At 40.2% G+C, this 19,552-nt stretch overlaps 1 protein-coding gene and 2 long non-coding RNA genes across 4 annotated transcripts; 1 reads left to right on the forward strand and 2 right to left on the reverse strand.

Annotated features, from left to right (window-relative positions):
* Positions 1-216: 216 nt before the first annotated feature.
* On the reverse strand, positions 217-6,943 carry nipsnap1 (nipsnap homolog 1 (C. elegans)). 2 transcript variants are annotated; one of them, XM_053420801.1, is made up of 10 exons: positions 6,686-6,943; positions 4,571-4,698; positions 3,771-3,816; positions 3,277-3,371; positions 2,885-2,955; positions 2,625-2,765; positions 1,854-1,885; positions 1,650-1,744; positions 934-1,017; positions 217-807 (listed from the first exon to the last, which is right to left on the reverse strand). In XM_053420801.1, exons 1-10 carry the CDS (start codon positions 6,757-6,759, stop codon positions 743-745), a joined length of 831 nt encoding a protein of 276 aa, XP_053276776.1. In that variant the 5' UTR covers positions 6,760-6,943; the 3' UTR covers positions 217-742. The 2 variants fall into 2 exon arrangements, with proteins under 2 accessions (XP_053276776.1, XP_053276777.1); XM_053420802.1 differs by lacking the exon at positions 6,686-6,943 and adding an exon at positions 6,542-6,678.
* LOC128438296 (uncharacterized) lies at positions 3,126-9,542 on the forward strand. Its single transcript, XR_008338312.1, has 3 exons — positions 3,126-3,391; positions 8,783-8,895; positions 9,229-9,542. It is a non-coding gene; the product is annotated as an uncharacterized LOC128438296 (long non-coding RNA).
* Positions 8,597-10,588, reverse strand: LOC128438295 (uncharacterized). Its single transcript, XR_008338311.1, has 3 exons — positions 10,525-10,588; positions 8,741-9,446; positions 8,597-8,646 (listed from the first exon to the last, which is right to left on the reverse strand). It is a non-coding gene; the product is annotated as an uncharacterized LOC128438295 (long non-coding RNA).
* Positions 10,589-19,552: the final 8,964 nt, after the last annotated feature.

The following is a 19,552-nucleotide window of genomic DNA, read 5'->3' on the forward strand; positions in this document are numbered from 1 at the left end:
GTACATTTTCTTGTTCCTTATCAGTCGTCTTCTTTTTCCTGGTCTTTTTGTTTTCAATTCAAACACGTCTCAGTAATTATTATAACAGCTGTAATGTCTCTTCCTTATAGATGGAAAACATATTTCAGAAGGTTCAGAACTTGACTGACTCCCAAGATGCAGTTTTCCCTGTTCCATCATCGTGGTGTAACACTGGTGATATAATTTATGACTCAGTTTTGTGTATTAGACAGCTTTTATTTTGAAATCACAGGTCATTTCAGAGTGGAAGTAAACGTGTGCCACTCATCACATCTTTGGTTATTGTAATCTTTACAATGATCATATATTCTATTGATTGAGGTAGTAGACAAGCTTTATTTGATTAAATACTAGATTCACAGTAGTGAAGCTCGGTGTGATTCTTTGGCTACAAACATAAAAACGCAGACATAAAAAAGAAGCTGGGATTATTTTCTCACAGTGAAAACAAATAAATTCTCATCAGTCATGATTCAAACAAAAAGCAGCATCTCAGGCTGGATAATCAGAATGTAAATTACTCTCATTAGCGCAGTTCTACGTATGCTATGTCCTTTTTTCTATTTCACAGATTCAGTTTGTCAATGCTTGTTCCACAGACTTGACCTAAACACAACAACACAATCAGTAGGATCAGGATCGTTCCACGTTGCTCTGGCAGTCGGTGAATGAGTGGTGGTCATTCTGTTGTTTGCAGTTTCAGTCTCTCTCTCTCTCTCTCTCACTGTAATGGTGAACTCTTGGTGGGAATCATTATTCTAGACTCCATGCTTCTAATCAGAGGCACTGAGGACAGACAGACAGAGACAGACATGTTAGAGTTAAAAACGTTGTTGTTTGGTTAAAACAACACAGACACACTGGAAGTCTCTATTTCTATTCCACTTTTCCTTGCTCTAATTGCAGCCCTACCTGTGTAATACACATTTGAATCCCATCCCTCCTTTAGCCACGCAGAGTTTCTCGTCTCCTCCCGGGATTCAAGGCTTTCATAAGCTGTAAACAAGAAAACATTATCAAATCACAGAATCACTGCATGTGTATCAGTCTAATGAAACACTGGAAAATAATCGTATTAACTTAATTAATCTCAGTGAGTAAAGCCAAAGAAACTGAAATTCTAAATAATGCAATGTTTTTCATTTGGCCTGAGTTGTGTCGTGGGCACAAGACTGTAACTTTAAGTCCTTTCAAGCTTTAGAACTGTTTGTCTTGTTACTTTAACAATACTAAATACCAACACCTTTAAAATGGTGATAAATAAATGTATGTATCTGCATTTAAGGTTAGTTTCTTATCGTTATCTGAACTTCCTTCAGTTGTACAGAAGTTGAACACCCTGTGATACAGTATAAATATATATAACAGTCACTTTATCTGCCTGTCTTGTGTAATTTCTTCCTTGTAGAGCACTTAGTAGCATTTTGAGAAAAGTATTAAACAAAAATGTCTTATTATTATTCTAAATAATGCAACAAAAACTGTTTTGTATTGTTCTCAAGGGTTTAGTATGGTATTACTAATATTGCACTTTTGCAATTTTCTTGGACTTAACGAGTGACCTTCTGTGAATCTGTTTTAATTCATTAATCAATCTAAACGTTCACAGTGGATTTGTGTTCACTCACCCCACAGGTGATGAACAACATACAGGTCACCGATCTGGGAGAAGAAGCCGCCCACTGCCTCACTGTTCTCCTGTCGGTACTTAATGGCCCTCGCCCTGTAGAGATGATAATTACCTCAAATGCTTAATGCTTCATTGGGAAAAAAGTTAACACAGTTGATATGATTATAGTTTAAAGTTTTAAATTAAGTGTGTTGAGTCTTACCAGTGGTTGCCCCATTCGATCATGGTCCCAGGCTGAAACACATGTGAAGAGTTCAAACATTAACATTGTGTTGGAAGTCTTGATCAAAATATTAGTACGCTCTTGTTATTAATATGCACTGCAGTGTGTTAATAAAGTACTGAAAACAGATTCTGCCATTAAATAGTTGTAATGAGTTGTCAGTAAATAGAGATAATGACTCTAATGTAATATATGAAAGGAATAAGTTAAACCCTAGTGATGTGTGTGTATAACCATATCGAAAAGCTCCAGTGTGTAAGATTTAGGTGAAAGGGATCGATTGGCCGAAAATGAATATAAAATAATCGTATTGATCTTTTCACTAGTGAGTTTAATTTTCTTTACCCTAGATTGGACCTTTTATATTTAATTTTTCTTTATATTTAAATACTTTATATTTACACCATTTTCACTGGTTCTCTGTCATGTTTGGAAGGGGGGTGTGAAGTGAGGGGTATTCAGCTGCAACATGCAACTTCACCACTAGATGTCACTGAAGTCTACACAGTGAACCATATTTAACTGGGAGTGTACAATCTGCCAAAGAGGCAGGCGTCCACGTGGGGTGTTACCTCAGTAACTACAGACAATCAAGCTGTTTAAAAGCAGACCTTTTCAAGACAATATCAATAATAATAGTTCATATGCTTCACACTCAGTTGATGTAGAAGCTTTTCTTTAAATGAGAGTTTACGTATCTGAAGCACATGTCGGTCATTCAATCTTTATTTGTGAGTTAGGTGTGGATACCTTGAGTTGATATGTTCGCATTTCATAGATGTTCGGTCCTGGTCTGGGCAGAGGTTCGTTCCAAAAGCTGAACTCAAGGAGAAGCTGGTTTCTCCTAGAAATCAACATTTTCGCCCTCTCTTTCCGAAATTCTAAATACTCCTGAAGAGAGACGATGAAATAAATATTCACTGTACAATAGTTTTCTACTGTGACAGTTCTGTAAACATTAAACTCAAATCAGCTCAAGGTGGACTTTAAAGACTGCTTTTGTAACAAACCTTGTTGTTGTTCAACTTCTCCAGACATTCGGTCAAGGCTGGGTAACCTCCCTTGTATCGCCACAGATGCACTGCAGAAAAGGAACAGCAGATGTCACTGTAGGACTGTGTGGGGACTGATGCCACCCACACAGGCAAGAGAAGCAGAGCCTCCACCTCCCTGTGTAATCACTTTGTGACTGAATACACTTCAGAGAATATTACACACTGTAAATATTCATATGAAGAAGGAGAGGTGATGGACGACAGTCATATGGTTGTGTGTGTGTTTGGGACACTAAAGCCAATCAAAAGACGCGTGTGAGGCCTTAAACCAAACAATACAGATAGGATATAAGCAAACAGGATTTATCTTGAACTCTCTGTCTGTTTTCTGTCACACAGCGACTCACCAGCTTGATCCTGTTCTCCGTACCAGGTGTTCCAGCTTCCCACCACCTCACATGGGTAGTCCTGGTCCTGATGGAGCCTGTTTTGCACCTCAGCCCTAGAGTCAGCGTGAAATAGGTAAATACACTCACACACAAACACAGATTCCCTGAATTTGGGTAATCATACACTGTCACTTCACCATCATGACCAACTAGAGGGCACTCAGACAGCAGAAACACTACGATTATCCAACTCTCTACTACACCCAAAGACAATATTCTAATTTCCTTTATTTTATGCTAAATTAATCTTATGATACTGCAAGAATCCCATTACGATGGAATAAAGACTATCTTGTTAACTGGGGACATCCTGAAGCTGGGTCTTCAATTAAATAGAATCAGCTGGTACTTGGATAAAAAAAATTTAAACAAAAATATTGAACCCATAACCTGTTGGATTGATTGATTTGATCTGGTAATACAGAGAACCTTTTAAAAGTGACCACACTTACTCGAGACTGTTGTACGCTTCCATGCACTCTGGCTTGATATTGTGAACTAAAAAAAAAAAGAGAGAGAGATTCATAGACCAGGACTTTGGTAGTTTTTTTTTTTAAATACAAGCAACAATCAAATTCTTCAACAAAGTAATTTCACACTCCAATTCAGCAAAGACTTCTATATACAAAAAAACGATTTGCCTTCAATAGGTTATAGGCTACGGCTGATAGAGAGTTCAAATTGAAATCCTCACATGGTGTGACGTACGCCGCGAGAAACATCAAAGCTAAGGGAGAGGGATAGATTTCTCAAGGAGACAGAGTTAGGACCAAAGACTGGAAAAAAAACAGACAAAAAGGTTCGGATGTCGCTTATAATTCTTTGCAGACTTGAAACCTCACGCTTGTTTAACTTCTTTGTGCCTATTTGAGACGCATGCATCACAAATAAGCTGTTACGGAGCAGTCTGTGCTTCCAGGTTTCTTTTAGGCCATAAAGACCAGTTTGGATTGAATTTATGTATTTAGCCGTTCTCCACAGAGACACATGGATAATCGATGGATGAGATTTTAAGCAGAATCCATTTCATTACAATAGAGCTGCTCTCAGACATGAACTGAACTATGGGTATTCTCCTGGAATTCTCCAGAGGGGCTGTATGTGAGAGCGCTCACGTAACATCAGTTGCTCCAGATGTTCTCTCCGAGAGCATGTCAACGTGCTGTAAACAAGAACTTCAATGCTGAGACCTCATGCTTAAAAAGAAATTCACCCTTCACTGTGTAAGAATGTTAGAAAGTCTTGTGCCTACATTGGATTTTGTAAAGGTTGCTGGTCTCCCTCTTTGACAGCAGGTTGGAGTGGGCATCTTTCCTGGCATCGACTTTGTGCACAAATAAGGAACGAAACCAGCCTTTGTCGCTGTTCTCTGAAAACCTCCTACACAGGAACGACATGAAAGAAAGTTTCACAAAGGCTCAGAGCAACAACAGCAGAACAGCAGAGAAGTTGTCGATGGGAAAAGAGAAAAACTTAAAAGGAACATGAAGATGTGCATGACATATGGACTAAAAGATAGTCATGCTAATATGCTTTGATATTAAAAAAAACATGCATACTGTATGAGTGAGTGGGCTGAGTGTGGTAGAGTCTCTGGCATACAATTTCCTTTCACCCACTCTGGAGTGAATAAAAGGGGAATATCATCCACTTTATCAGATACTGTTACAATCTAATAGGCTCCACTCAGTAAATGAACGTGACTGTCGCTCTATCTCAGTCAGAGAGCGGAAAAATAAAGATATGAATCAGTGAGTGTGTGTTCAGGCTGCGCTTACAGAGCTCTGCCAAAAAAAAAAAAAACCTGAAGAAGACAACAGGAAAAAGGCCCAAAATACTCCAAATGTTACAGAGCGTGTTGTTTTAAAATTTGAGGGTAAAAATGGGAAAATAAATTAAACTGTCGCATTTAAATTTTGAAATAAAAGCTTAAAATGAAAAGCAAAATTGGACAAATAAATCCTTCGATTAAAAATCAAGAGGAAAAGCTGCTTCACTATTGATATGCTGGAAATCACTCAGCTTGAAATCAAATCCAAGGACATTTCATTGACTTGATAATATTTGAAACCAAGTCCACATTAGGGAGAACAGTTGGAATGGGCCCACTCGTGGATTAGGGAGCTGTACATTACGCACATGCTCACCCTCATGTAGGACTTTCAAGGCCGTCTGTTAAGTCACAAATGATTCCTAAGCTTTTTATTTTATTATCCTGAAATAGACAAACTTTCAAGGTCAGTGGGACGTCTTTGTTATTAATAACCTCATGGGCCACTGGCTTTTTAATTGGGATCTATAATTAGAAATGAATTTCCCATGGCACCCTCACCTAAAAACAACAACAACAACAACAACAACGTCAAGAAAAACTTAATTCAATCAGCCACAGAGGAAATACACACAGTGCAGAGATAAGTTAACATGATGAAGCTGTGGTCTATGTTTGGTTTAGTGAAGCTTTAGAGAACAAAGTTCAGAGGTCCTGTCAATGATTAGAGCTGCTCTGGGAAAAGACAGAGTTAAATAAAGATTTGGAATTTTCTGAAACCTTTCTGCATTTTGGAAAATACTAAAATGGTACATTTCACAACCAATATAACTTGCCGAGTCAGAACTTAACTTTTAACATGTCATGTTTACTAAATCATACTAAAACCACATTAGAGCAGGTCCTGATCAAAAACCACTATATCCAGACTGGTCAAACTGGATTAATTTTTCACAGAGAGGCTAAACATGCTTTAAAGCACAATTTATGATTTTGGAAAATGCTAAAAAATGACATTTCACTGCATTTTTCACACTAAGACCACATCAGACCAGTGTCAGATTCAACAGCCACTGTATCCTGACTCATATCTAAACCAGATGAACCCACATATGCTAAATAAACATTAAAACACAGTTTGTGATATGGGAAGTGAAACTGCAAAAGAAAAGGGACATTGCACTGCGTTTTTTTTACCCTATAGATAAAAAACATTATATCCAAACTTGTCAAATCTGGACTAAATAAATCAGTAAAGCTTAAAATATGAGATTCTTTGGTTTTGCATTAACTGTCGAATCAGCTGAAACGAATCGGAGGGCAACTTCAGAATCGTGGCTAGATAAGAAAGTTTTGGTTTGAAGTTAAGTGAGCTAGCTTAGCGGTTAGCAAACAGACAAGTCCTGTTTCACTATGTTTCAGTTTGGGTGTTTACTTGCAGCAGCAACCCATCTGAAGCCTACTGACGCTAACCGGCTGATCACTACTGACATGAACTAAATCCACTGACAGCGACTCGCTCGAGGCAGCAGCTTCCGTGTTGTGCACCACTTCCGGGTTCGAATTAAAAACTCCGTTAGATAAGGACCGTCTCACCTGCTCGCCTGCTGCACGGAGCCCCTGAACCACATCTGTCCCCCGAGGCGCACGGAAGAAGACACTGCCGCCATGTTCCACAATCCAGAGACACGGAGATACTGGGAGACACTGGGAGACACTGGGACACGGAGACACTCGGTGCTGGGGTTAATGTTTACCTCCGGTCAGCGGCGGCCAGGCGAGTTTAATCCGGTTTAATCGCGCTCACGAGCGGATTCACGCGACGTTCACCCGCCGGAGGTTTAAAAACACACGTGACTCGGTGACGCAGGACGTTTAGTCGATCAGACCCGATTAGTCGAGCGTGGCGGATCAAAGATAATAACTATTAACATTATTATTAATATTTCTGTTGTTGTTGTTGTTATTATTTTACATTTATGATTTAGTGATAATACTGTCTTCTCAGACTGTTTTGTTTAATTTAAATTGTATTTATTTAAACCTATTTTGTAGATATATATTTATTTTGTTTATATATTTATGATATATTTTACAACCATCGTGTCATGTGGTGTGTATAACCTTTGAACTACCTGTATTTAATAAATAATTAAGTCACAAAGGTAGTACAACCAGAAGTGAGAAAGACTAATTTCAAATAGTCAAACTTAAATAAAAAAAAAAAATAACTTTAATTGTCTACACAGATTTTATGAATAACTTACTGCTTTATTATTTTACAACTATTTCATGTTTTTTGTAGGCTAAAAATATATATTCATATTATTACAAAGTTTTCAACCACCATGTTATGTGATTGTTTTGGATACATATCTCTTCAATAAATACCCAATGGAGACATAGCTAAAAAACCTGTGTACAACATTTTACTGTGAGTGCGGTCTTAAAGGTAAAGTAATATAATATTGAAAATAATAATAACTTCATAATAAGGTCAAAACCTTAAGTTTATAGTGAAAGTAGAGTAGTATAACCATAATATAGTACTCAAAAGATTACAAATAAATTACTGAATTTAATAACTGAATTATGAGGTTTTTTTAAAGTATAATTTTGCAGCAGGTCAGTTGCTTGACTGCTGTTTGTTTGTTTTAAACTAATAAAAAAAAACTTCAGCCTTCAGAATAAGATAATAGAGAAAAATGTGTTAAGTATCTCGACACAGAATTTAAAAACAGTTTTCTGGCGAATTTCTGCGTCTCTGTATTTAAAGTCATTACCCAGGCCAAAATAAGTATAATTGTGATATCAGAAGTTTTTTTTTAAATAAATAATATGAAATATAATGGTGTATATGTGTTTGTGGGAGGAATACATCACCAAATCCCAGCCTACTTTATCTAACAGTGTTTTGACTCGTCTTGCTGCTGCGAACAGGTCTCTTATCTAACAGCGGCACTTTCTTTCAGAGCTGGTTCCTCTATTAGACGAGTCATGCAGTACTTAAATCCTTTTTGTGCAACCCACTTTCAGTTCTTTTCATACACAATGCAGCGCTCTCTGATCCTCTCCATCATTCTGCCCACTGGCATTACATAACATCCAATCCGATCGTACCTAAAAGGATTCAAACTCAATACCTGTATTATATGCACATGTTCAATGACTCTCCATATTTCAAGTAGCGGCACAAAAGGTGTGTATGTACCGATTCTTTTAGAGAATAAACAAACCTCTGAATTAACTACATTTTCATCAGATTGGGTATTTAACAAGTTTAATTTATGCCAAATACATTTTTACTCATTTTTTTAATATGATGTCCTCACAGGCACCCGTCCTTCACTTCATGTGTTGAGGAAAACGTCCACTGGGCTTTGACAAGACTTCTTCCTTATTCGCTGGCATTAAAAGTGTCGTAATTACCGTAACACTTCTCAAGCTTTGGCTGTTCCGAACGTGCCAATTCTGCCCCCGTGGTTTATTGTAAGCGCAGGGAGAATATCTTTCGCTTTTGCATGCAACTCTTCAAAATCCTTGTTCACGATGATGCTCTAGAAAGAGAAGAAACAAAGTTTGTCTCCTGCAAATGAGAGAGGATTTGAAGAGATGAGTTTCTATAAAGGTGAAACGTGTTGAATTACTTACTGCAAAGTCTAAAGCCTCCATGGCTGAATTTTTGTTTTCCAGCAGAGACTTGAGGATCCCATAGCACCCAGCGTTCTGGATGGGGTTCCTGCTCATCTGGCCGAAGATACAGATGAGAAATATGAGAATATGGAATAGTGCCACACACAAAGAAGGTATTTATCGTGTCTCTGGTTACTACAGGTATGTTGTAAATGTTACAATGGGTTTAAAAAGTGGATCACCATTCCTTTTGCTAACTTTAAAAAACTTTTCTGGCCTGTCTCTTACCAGTGGTGAAGAAATCCACCAAACTGCAGCTGTGAAACTTCTTAACTACTAAACACACTATATCAGTTATTTTTCAACAGTTGGAATAGTTTCACTTCAAATGCTCAGATTGTCCTGCGTGTGTACAATCAAACAGCCGAACTCCAATTTAAACCCAAGTGAGCTCCCATCGATATCAAACTCTCAGGCTGTGACTCTCTCACTCTCTTCTTTCCCAGTCGGTCGAGACGAGCCCCTGAGAAGCTCGGCTGCCGACATTAAAACAAAGTACAGCGATCCACTTATTCATCCCATTTCATCCACCGATGCCACCCTTTGCTTCCCGAAGCCCAAACCAATCTCTTTTCAACAGCTCACATTCAGGGACTTGATTGTCTTGTTTACTTTGAGGCCGGCGGCGAGGCGGACGGCTCCTTCAGGGGGTATTCTGTTGTTACTGTGGAGACAAACAAATACAGGACAGAAAACAGAAGGAAGGAAAGGTGTGTTGGAGTCAATCATCAGGGAAGCAATCATCATGTGCTGTGTTTTCAAAGGGTTTTGTTCATCCATGAGGCCGTTTGGCTTTAAGAGAATCTGTGTTTTGAGATTTATTGACATCACCAGGAGTCAAATAAAGAATGTTTATGGAGGAGGTTATGTTTTCATCCTTGTCCATCTCTTGGTTCGGTTTCATTTTGTGTATGTTTACCGGTAGAGCTGCTTTCAGACATGAACCGAGAGCCTCAGGACATTCTTCCGACTGACTGAGTGTTGGAAGAAAGTTCATAGTCTTTCGTTGATTAGGCTTCTAGCAAAAAGCTTTTGGTGATAAAGGAGCAGCAGAATTAAAACATTACATCCTGCAGAGATTCCTGCACTGTTTGAAACTGTCTGAGCAGAGAAGCTCCTGCTGTGTTGCTCATGTGTGAGAAGCAAACTCTGCAGCAAGTTCTGGACTCAATTCTCCTGGCATCCTACAGAGATCTGGTCTGAAGGCGGCTTATGATTACAGCTTAAAAACAACTGAATGGATTTCCATAAAACGTTTTCAAAGGGAGGGGCATGGGAGTGGAAATAACCCATTAATATTTTGAAGTGAATCCCGGTAAATCCAGGAATTTTTCACCGCCTAATTCGGTATATGGCGCATTTAGATTTGTATGAGTTTGTGCAATATCGTGCGGATCCAAATAAAATCAAAATCTGGCCGAAATGTGGTAACAGTCTTTCTTCAGCTGCTGTATGGTGAGAAATCGCTCTACAAACCTGTAACTGCCTCCAAATAATAGGTGAGGGAATGTGAATTCAGAAGGGAATCAACTGTATCTTCATGTCCAAGGGGACTGTGGGGATCTGGCGGAGGTACCTGCTCTGCTGAGTCATGTTCTACTCGGTAATAGTTTTGCTTTAATACCAAACAAGGTTAAACATCTCATTTATCCTTGAATGCTCTGAACTGAAGTCGCAGTCCTCTTCCCCCTTATTGACTCAGCTACTGTACAATGATACCAAGATTGAAAATGGGCTCACACCTCACATTCAGCTCCTCCAACACGTTGTTCTCCTTCAGAGCCTGCCCCAGAGCAACAGCTCCTTCTTTACCGAAGCCATTAAACGACAGATCCACTGCTCTGAGTGAAATGTTCCCCTGAGAAAAGACAAGATGGGAGATGTTTGTCCTTTTAAAAAAAAAGAAGCAATAATGAGAACAACTTGAACACTTTCTCCAACAAGATGAACCGAAGACGCATCTTCATTTAAAATGAGTGGGCAGTGTAAATCCTGAGGTAATGAGGCTCTCAGGAGCTGAATCAATCAAACCTGTCAGTGCAGCTCAGGGATTAGTGTCACTCTGACTAGAAGGAGGATGCTGCACTTTTCAGTCTTTTCGGCTGTGAGAGACTTGATGAATATAAAACCAGAGGGCAGATAAAGCCAGGTTATCATATAACCTCCTCTATTAGTGACTATCTGGCTGAATTATAGTGAATCATATCATTAACCTTGATAAACACGTTCTGTTTATCCTTCAAAACAGCATTTACACAATATGTCATGATCCAGTTTCTACAGGTTGCACAGTTTGTCCTAAAACTCACTTTCAGTTCACTTTTCAATGGAAAACACCCCATGATACAGAGTTTACTGCCAGAAGTATGTGGACTATCTGTCTTCTTTTAAATACTTAGATTCAGCTCGATTCAGCAGTGATGGGATGGATTTTAAAATTGGCCCCAAGCCCACCATCTGTGTTCTGAATTTTATTACTCTTTTTATTAATATTATTATAAGTTTATTCTTGTTTATTGTTTTTTGTGGGCAGGATTACACACAAACTACACAACATATTGTGTAGTTGGGAATAATTCATGGTTCTTGATGCAAAACAATATCCATATTAAGGGGATTGATATCTATCGGAGGTGGCATTTTTAGTCATTTTATTTTTAGCATGACTTGAGGCTGTTAGCAAGACATTATTGTTCAGTTTTAGCACAAGATGTTAAATAGTCACATACGGGTAAAAAGTTTTAAGCTAAGTTTATAGAAACTGTTTCTGAATGTTTCTCAACCATGTTTCTGAATCCAAGACAAAAACAAAAAAGAGTCCGTCTCTAATCCATCACTGTATCACCTGTGGTTCTTCTTTTTAGTCTTGCACAAGTTCAAAAACCAATAAAGTGCTCGAACACTGATTTCAAGGTGGATTACCCCGAGGCCGTCGGCCAACAGCACAGCTCCTCTTCCTCGGATGCTGTTCCAGGCCAGACTGATCGATCTCAACCCCGTGTTCTCTGACAGGGCTTCTCCCAGGATTTGTCCTGTAGGAAAGAAATAAAGAAAACTCACCGACAGTATGAGACAAAGTAAAAAGCTTAGATTTAAAACTGTATGAATTATTGCTTATTGAGGAGGTTATGTTTTCACCCCTGTCTGTTTGTTTGTTGGTTGGTTGATTTGATTGTTAAACAAGATTATACAATAACTACAGGAGAGTTTACCACAGAACTTGGTGGAAGGATGTGGCATCGAAAAGGGAAGAATCCAGTGAATTTTATTTTCTTTAACATTGCCAGACGGGGCGTTATTTGAAATTTCACCAATTTCCCAGGGAATAGTTCATGGATCTTGATATAAAATAAATCAGGCATATTTAGAGGACTAATATCTATGAGTGTGTGAAATTTGGTGCAGTTTTTTAAAATTCAAATCATTGTCTGAGGCAGCTCCACTGCAAGTATTATTATATATTTTATATATTTAAATGATTTCATTGGTAGGAAAGCCTCATCAGAAGTACTTTTTAAAACCAATGACTCAAACTCCCACGTGTGCCCTCTTCTGGAGTTTGTGGGATTGTGTGTTTCGCGGTAAGTGAGGACCGGTAAGAGTCAGACATCCCAAAGAGAAAGATCCTGTCATCATCTCGCCCACTGGATCACGGGGATAAGAAAGTGCACAGCCCTCCACGGCGTGTAATCACAGGAAAAGACCCTCACCGAGCTTGGCTGGAAAAAAAGGCAATAACACCAAACCCTGAGTGTCAAAGTGTGTGAGAGCTGTACCTCCTCTCAAGGAACTCCTATATGGACGAGTGCGCTCGAAACGCACGAGGACGTTCTTTGATATTTCAGCAGGGGGAGAAATCTTAATTGAATATGTGGGGATGAATAACATCCGCACACACGCACGGCAATTAGACGTGGAGGCGTTCCTCCTTTCCCACAGAGAGATTTATTTTCAATCAGCCACATCAGATGCTCGGTGCTTCCTGCTCGGCCGTGCTTCCACAAGGAGCCTGTCACAAAGCTCATCCCATGATAATTGAAAGAGGTTTTAATGAAGGCGAAACGTTCTTGACCTTTGAATGCCACAGTCTGCCGCCGCCTGCTGTCCTGCGCCTGCTCACAGATAAGGCTGCGTAATTACAGCAAAGTCTCACTGGTTTGATGAGGATGGCTTTCTAAAAAAAAATTGTCTTGGGCCAAATTAGTATCTTTGTAAAGCCACGGGAAACAGAACTCATTTAAAACGCTCATTAATGATGAAGAAGAAACACCTGAAATGGATTTAGAGGCCGAGACTGAGAAAGTAATTAATATGACAATGCAAATGTTTCAGTAGCATCTTCTGCATGTGACTGTTTTTTTTAAACTTTTTAATACTTTTAAGTATATTTAAAAGCAACTACCTTCTTACGTTTACTTGAGTAAAAAGTTAATTTGGAACTTTTACTTTCATTTTCATCTTTTCTATTTATTTATTGTCTCTTTTATTATTGTACCTTGAAAGAAGGGAAATGTTTGAGTTCTTCCTCTGACGCTGATTCAAAGAACTTTGAGTTTTGATTGGGCGAGCCCTGCCCAAAGAAAACTGAACTCACCGACACCTCATTACTCAGATCTCTTCTATTATCTACTGCAATTAGTCATTTTTATATATAACGTCTCCGTCCTGAAACTTTCTGGTGCTGCCGATAAAAAAACATGTATCTACAGTGTACATCTTTAATATCCATGTAATAAAAGAATCCGACATGGTTACGGTTTCAGTCTGGGAAAGGCTTCACAGAAAACCGGAGACCTTCACCTTTATGTGTCACTAATTGCTGCCGTACCTGCCTGCTCCCTCAGAGCGTTGTGGCTCAGGTCGAGGTGCTGCAGCTTGGCGTTGGTGACGAGAGCCGGGCCGAGGAATTCAGCAGCGCGGTCTGTGAAGTGGTTTCCTGACAGGTTGAGCCGCACCAGGGTGCTGTTCTCCTTCAGCATGCCGGCTACCGCTCTGGCTCCGTAATCCCCCAGATTGTTGTTGGATAGGTCCGCGTCTGGGATTGACACGACAGAGACACAGGTCAGAGGTCGTGCATTGGAAAAGGGCCACTTAGAAAAATCTATATAAGTAAGGAAAAGCTGTTTTTTCCATCATAAAAACAATTCTACAACAAAAAATATAAGGTTTGATGTTTTTTTTAGCCATATTCAGTCAATATGTGAAGATTTCTTTCATAAATATGTGGTGGATGTGATTTTAAAACCTGCATAAATGTCTTTCATCAAAGAACAGTCGTGTGATTTAGCTAAAAGATTGAAAATATGTTTTATTGTATTAGATAAAGAGGTGTCCTGACTTCTTCTACGACAGTTACATCTGAAAGCCAAGAGTTTGAGAAACATCCAATAATATCCCCATCCTTCTCTTCAATTTTAAAGTTCAGCCTCAACAAAAGGCTTTGAAAGTTGTTGGACATAATTCACAGCCGTCATCTCCCCCTCGTTGAGGACATGTCCCCGGGGACGGAGTAGAGACAAGTCCATTTTAAATCTGAAGCAGTTCAAAAGGAGGAGGTTTCGCTGTTTAGCAGCAAAACCTTTGGAGCAGTTCAGGGTCACACAGCTCCTGTCGTCACCAGCCACTCACTGGGAGCACGACTCTGCAGCAAAGTCAACATGTCCGTCGTCCTTTTGTCCAGACTGAAATACCTCATCAGCTGCTGAATGCACGGCTCTCAGAGGACGAATCCTAAGGACCCTGACCTTTCAGTCATTCCACCAGCTGCTGGGATTTGATTTCTGCATTGTTACTGAATGGTTCTTTTAAAACCACCATAACAAAGACACCAACTTCAGTTGCAATGACCGTAATGATGAATCATCTGAAACCTTTTTCTTTTATTAACTCAGCCAAAGAGCTTATGTTTTTATCCGTGTCTTTTCATTGGTTTCTTTCGCAAGATTATACAACAAACGATTGCATGGGCTGTAAACTCCATAAGGTTTTGGAGCTGATAAATGGGAGAATCAATTATGTATCTCTATCTTTATGTAAGCATGGGGAGATTGGGCGTTGGCCTTGGCAGGTGTGCACGGTCTCTAAGCACCGTATACTTTCATGGCTGTTTATGAAACTATATTTATCTTTAAGCATGATTTCACAAAATCTGCTGAATGGGCCAAGAAAAAAGACCCAGTTCTCATTTAGCGCAGATTTAATAAAGTGGGTGAATCCAGGAGTTTTGCTTCATTTTCTTTAACATGGCGAAAATAATATGATATATTATCATATTCTGGTGTCAGACCTCCAGTCTCCAGCTCTCCAATCAAGACCGGCAGTCATTAAGACCACTCAATGGCTTGTAGTTATTTATATTGTCCTTCACTACCTGGCTTGTTGTGTAGCAGTCCTCGTTTAATCAATAACTTTGATTTTTCAAAACCATTTAGAATAACGTTGCCTCTCTTACCCCTGAGAACATGGACGCATCCTTCCCTACATGTCATGATGAACAAATCATTTCAGCCGACAGACCACATCTTTTTCTTCTTCCATATTCTATAAGTATATGTATATGTATATGTGTGGGATTGTGTAGCCTTGGCTGAGCTGCACAGAGTTCACTCCCAGTGCCTGTGCGTTATACTCTGCATTCACTGGATTGGAATAACCCTGAAAGTTGAATAGTGGTGCAGAACAAAGGATATTAAAAATACAAGAGCCTGCGTGAGTCACAGGAGTCGTCCAGAGATCGGAACCACGCAGATGACTGACGTGAGGCAAATAAAAAGAGGGACCCCAGATGTTAAACCGTATATTTGTGGCATATAATTAAGGTGAGAGTGGCGTACGAGTGGGAGAGCGGGCGACACCTTTTTTCTAAGAGAAAGAAAGGTGAGACACAATTGGGGGAAAGGGAAGAGAGGATGTGTGCACGCTTCATCGCCCAGTAAAACCACCTGTAATGTAACAATTTTCCTTTAACATCTCGGCGATGGCAGCTCCGCCCAGTCCTTCCATCCAATTATCTCGCAGGTTCAGTCTCAGTATTGAAGTGTTGGTTACCAGGGGAACCGCCAGTGCTTTGGCGCCCTACAAAACACACAAGCAACCCCCCCCCCCCGTTTCGTCAAAGTGAAATTCTTCTGTTTGTTCGCAGCAGGGCACTTTCTGCTTTATCTGTGCTGCATTAGAAAGCTGTGCTGATGCAGGTGGGCAGCGGGAGAGAGAGAGAGAGAGAGAGAGAGAGAGAGAGAGAGAGAGTGTTAAACCTGAGTGAGACAAATGAAGCAGAAGGCGGCTGTGTGGAGGCGTGGGTCAGGAATGAGGCTCGCGGAACATGAAAATTATAGTTTCCAGCTCGGCTGATGAGAAAGTTGAGTGGATGAACACTTACAATAACTGGATCTTGTCAAAAAAGAAGAAAAAAAAGGGGAGAACAGGAACAAACCCAACTGAGGACAACGTGTTTCAATGCACGAGGAGAATCTGACTGAAAGATCTGACAAACCTTCATCTGCATTGAATACATAAACTTTTACAGCAGCACCAGTTCATTTACTCCTGCTCTGTGTGATTGGCAGGTGAATTGACGTATTTAAAAATCCTAGTTAATCCATCTGAAGGATCTTAAGACAGAACCTGGGAAGTGGCTCGTTGAGGAATGGATTTACTTTTTACATTTTTAATTTATGACGTTATGATAAAGTGGAGGCCTGTGTAAATGTCAAAGTGTGTTGCCAATGACTCCAGGCAATGGATTTGGAAGGGAGGGGACATTCACAATGACTGTCCCCTTCTCTCAGGCAGAGATGTTCAACCACAGAGCAATTTAACATTGATTAATCATTGATTAGTCATTAGAGTCTAATTGTTATTGACTTGGGTGGAAGCTACAGAGCGGTGAGCTGTTCAACACGACTGGATGTCATCAAATTAGTTTTGTGTTTTTAACTTAAATGCATAATTCATTGATTTTCTTCCTTTTGGGTCTAAATTCATATAAAGACTATAAGACATAATCTGCCCAGTGGTTATCAGGATATCAAGATCCCATTGAAATACATGTTTATCCAATCAAGAGTCTCCGGCTCAGCTGTCAATCACGATACCCCGTTTTATAGCACCAAATAACACATAAGCATTCATCATATGATGAAATTACAGAAACCATCTTTGAGAAAATGCACTTTGACGTTTGAGTTTGGTCCATGTCCCATCCTCTAACGTGGAGGAGGCAGAATCTATGACCTGTACTGCAGCCATCCACTAGGGGGCAATGGAGGGGCTTTGGCTTCACCTTTACGGAGCATTCATGTTGTCCATCATTACTCGATGATCTCAACCGTTTTAAACATTTCTTTTTGTGACTGTTTATATCTGTGCATGAGAATTAGAACGAACAGACTCTTCAGAAACAACTAATTGGGTTTAGAGGTGAAAGAGATTTGCTGTCATTAAGTATACAGAACAATACCTCTCTCTCTTTGAGGAGGTGAAGGACTCTCCACATGAATGTGCTCAGCTGAGATCTACACTATCTGATGGGTGATATGTAAAGTGCACTGCAGACATATGTACATGCATGATCTGTTTCCGAGGGAAGGGGCTGGAAACTCCTTGAAGCGCAGCTGCGTTGCACTTAGCACAGTGCAGCCCGGACGTATTCATGATCAGAGCCGTCCCCTGGAGGAGAATGTGACTTTGAATTAATGAGTCACTCACTGAACAAAGGTCTGTGCTGATGTGAAACAGCGTTGGAGTCTAATCTCGTCCAGCACATCTACATGTGTAGCTTCTGCTCAGACTCACATGGACCTTTTATTAGCGTGAGGGACAGTGTGTGAGCACAGTTCCTCACGCGACTTCAAGTATTTGTGGCTCTTTGGCAAGAAGTTCTGTTCGGGTACGTTTCCCCTGGTGAAACGGATCGGATGAGAGATACAGGGAAAGCTTGTAGGAGATCTGAAGCAGAGACCTTCAGCTGATGTATGACGCTCCTCAGTTTAATTATGTTCCTCTTCGACTCCGATGGAGAAAGTGAAAACCTCTTAACTACCTTCTAGGTTGGAGACAACTTCAGATTACTTGGCCACTTGGGGGCAGCGGACACAAACTCTCAAACAAAGATGACAGCTAAATCCTAAAAGTGAAGCCAAATCATCTGGCTTGCCCCCTGGTGGCTGGCTAGAGAATAGGACATTAAGCCCACCTCCTCCACGTTAGTAAACGGGACATGGACCGAATTAATAACAACTCAAAGTACAAATCAAATAAACTATTCTCAAAAAATTTCATTTTTTTGTGACGAAGTTTTTTTAATTTGTTATTCGATGCAAAAGCGTTTGACGGCTGAGACGGATTCGCGACTGATTTGAATATTCTGCTCAAACTTTTTTTAATTGGCCTATTTTTTGTCCAATGGGAGCAAGTTGAGACATGTAGTCCATCTATCTTTAAATATATGCTTAATAAATAAATCATTATTTTGTCACAGTTTCAATATATATATTATTTTTGTCAATATTCAAAATAAGCAAATTTTCCTAATTCAATTGGAGAAAAAAACGTTCCCTGCACCTGGATCGCAAATAATTAAATTAAGAAACAGAATGATAACAGAAAATAAAGTTTGGATAAAAACATAAATTGATAAAATCTCTACTTTCCTTGCTCTCCCCCGAAAAACTCAATTCCAACCCCTCCCCTTCTGATAATAGATTTCTAACTTCTGATGAGAATACCTGAGGCCCGAGGCCACGATGCATCATGTTCAGCTCACTGTCTTTCACGTGTCGCAGGAAGTAAGAGGCGGGCACCACCTGCAACTTGTCACATGCCTCCATGTAGCGCGTCTGCCCCGAGGGGTCGTACGCCGCCTCCTTACCTGCAACACAAATGAAGAGAGTAGCGGCGTTGTCCGTCCGAATTGTTCTCCATCAATACGTCTTTGAAAAAGCAGAGATGTGGCCTTTCTGTGTTTTCCTGCGGGGGGAGGAGGGGGAGGGGCGGGGGGGGCCTTCTGAGTGTGATATTGAAAAAGTCCCTGGTGGCTGCTCTCGCCCTGCCAGGGGTGCTCATTCCCACCAGATGGGTTTTCACTGGTGGTGAAAAAGGAAGCCCGAGACAAAGACTGAGATGATTTCATTAAGATGCAGAACAGGGCTCCACATGTGTGGGCGGGCGAGTGTAAGAGTTTCTATTTGTTTTTTTCTTTCCCTTTTCAGAAGTCATTCAGAGATGGGGAGGAAAGAGAGAGAGGGAGACGATCGGCAGATTGGAGTCGACTTCGCCTCGTCAATGCGAGTTCTGATCAAGATCAAATTAAAACATTTTAGGCTATAGTATAGAATATAACTTCAACAAGTCAATATCAAGATGGAATTATTAATTTCCAACATGACTCATAACACAGAGCCATTTCCCTCCATATTTAAAAGGAGGAACATCAAACCCTTTATCACATAATCTAATATCTCACCCACTCAAATGTATCTTTTTCAATCTGAAAATCCACTTCCTCTTTACCTCCGAGCTCCAAATCTGTGTCGTAGTCCTCATCAGAGATCACAGGCTCTTCTCCTCCCAGCTCCTCCTCCTCCTCCTCCTCCTCCTCCTCGTCTTCCTCTTCACCCTCTCCTTCACCTCTGTCTTGATCATTCCCATGGAGGCTCGAGGGTCCGTCCTCCGGCCCACGCACGCCGACCTCTGTCCAGCTCGCTCTCGGCTTGAAGGGGGGGGAATGATAAATATCATGAGGTTGGGCGACTGGACGGATTCACTAAGTAA

This window comes from Pleuronectes platessa, chromosome 4, assembly GCF_947347685.1.
Source record: "Pleuronectes platessa chromosome 4, fPlePla1.1, whole genome shotgun sequence".
Classification (NCBI taxonomy): domain Eukaryota; kingdom Metazoa; phylum Chordata; class Actinopteri; order Pleuronectiformes; family Pleuronectidae; genus Pleuronectes; species Pleuronectes platessa.

What these genes read in the sequence shown, in the direction of transcription:
- nipsnap1 (XM_053420801.1), bottom strand. Translation starts at nt 6,759, where the DNA reads ATGGCGGCAGTGTCTTCTTCCGTGCGCCTCGGGGGACAGATGTGGTTC. An exon ending in GAAGCGTACAACAGTCTCGA is followed by an intron (nt 3,372 to 3,770) that starts GTAAGTGTGGTC and finishes CGCTGACTCTAG; the next exon opens with GGCTGAGGTGCAAAACAGGC. An exon ending in AGAAGTTGAACAACAACAAG is followed by an intron (nt 2,766 to 2,884) that starts GTTTGTTACAAA and finishes GTCTCTCTTCAG; the next exon opens with GAGTATTTAGAATTTCGGAA.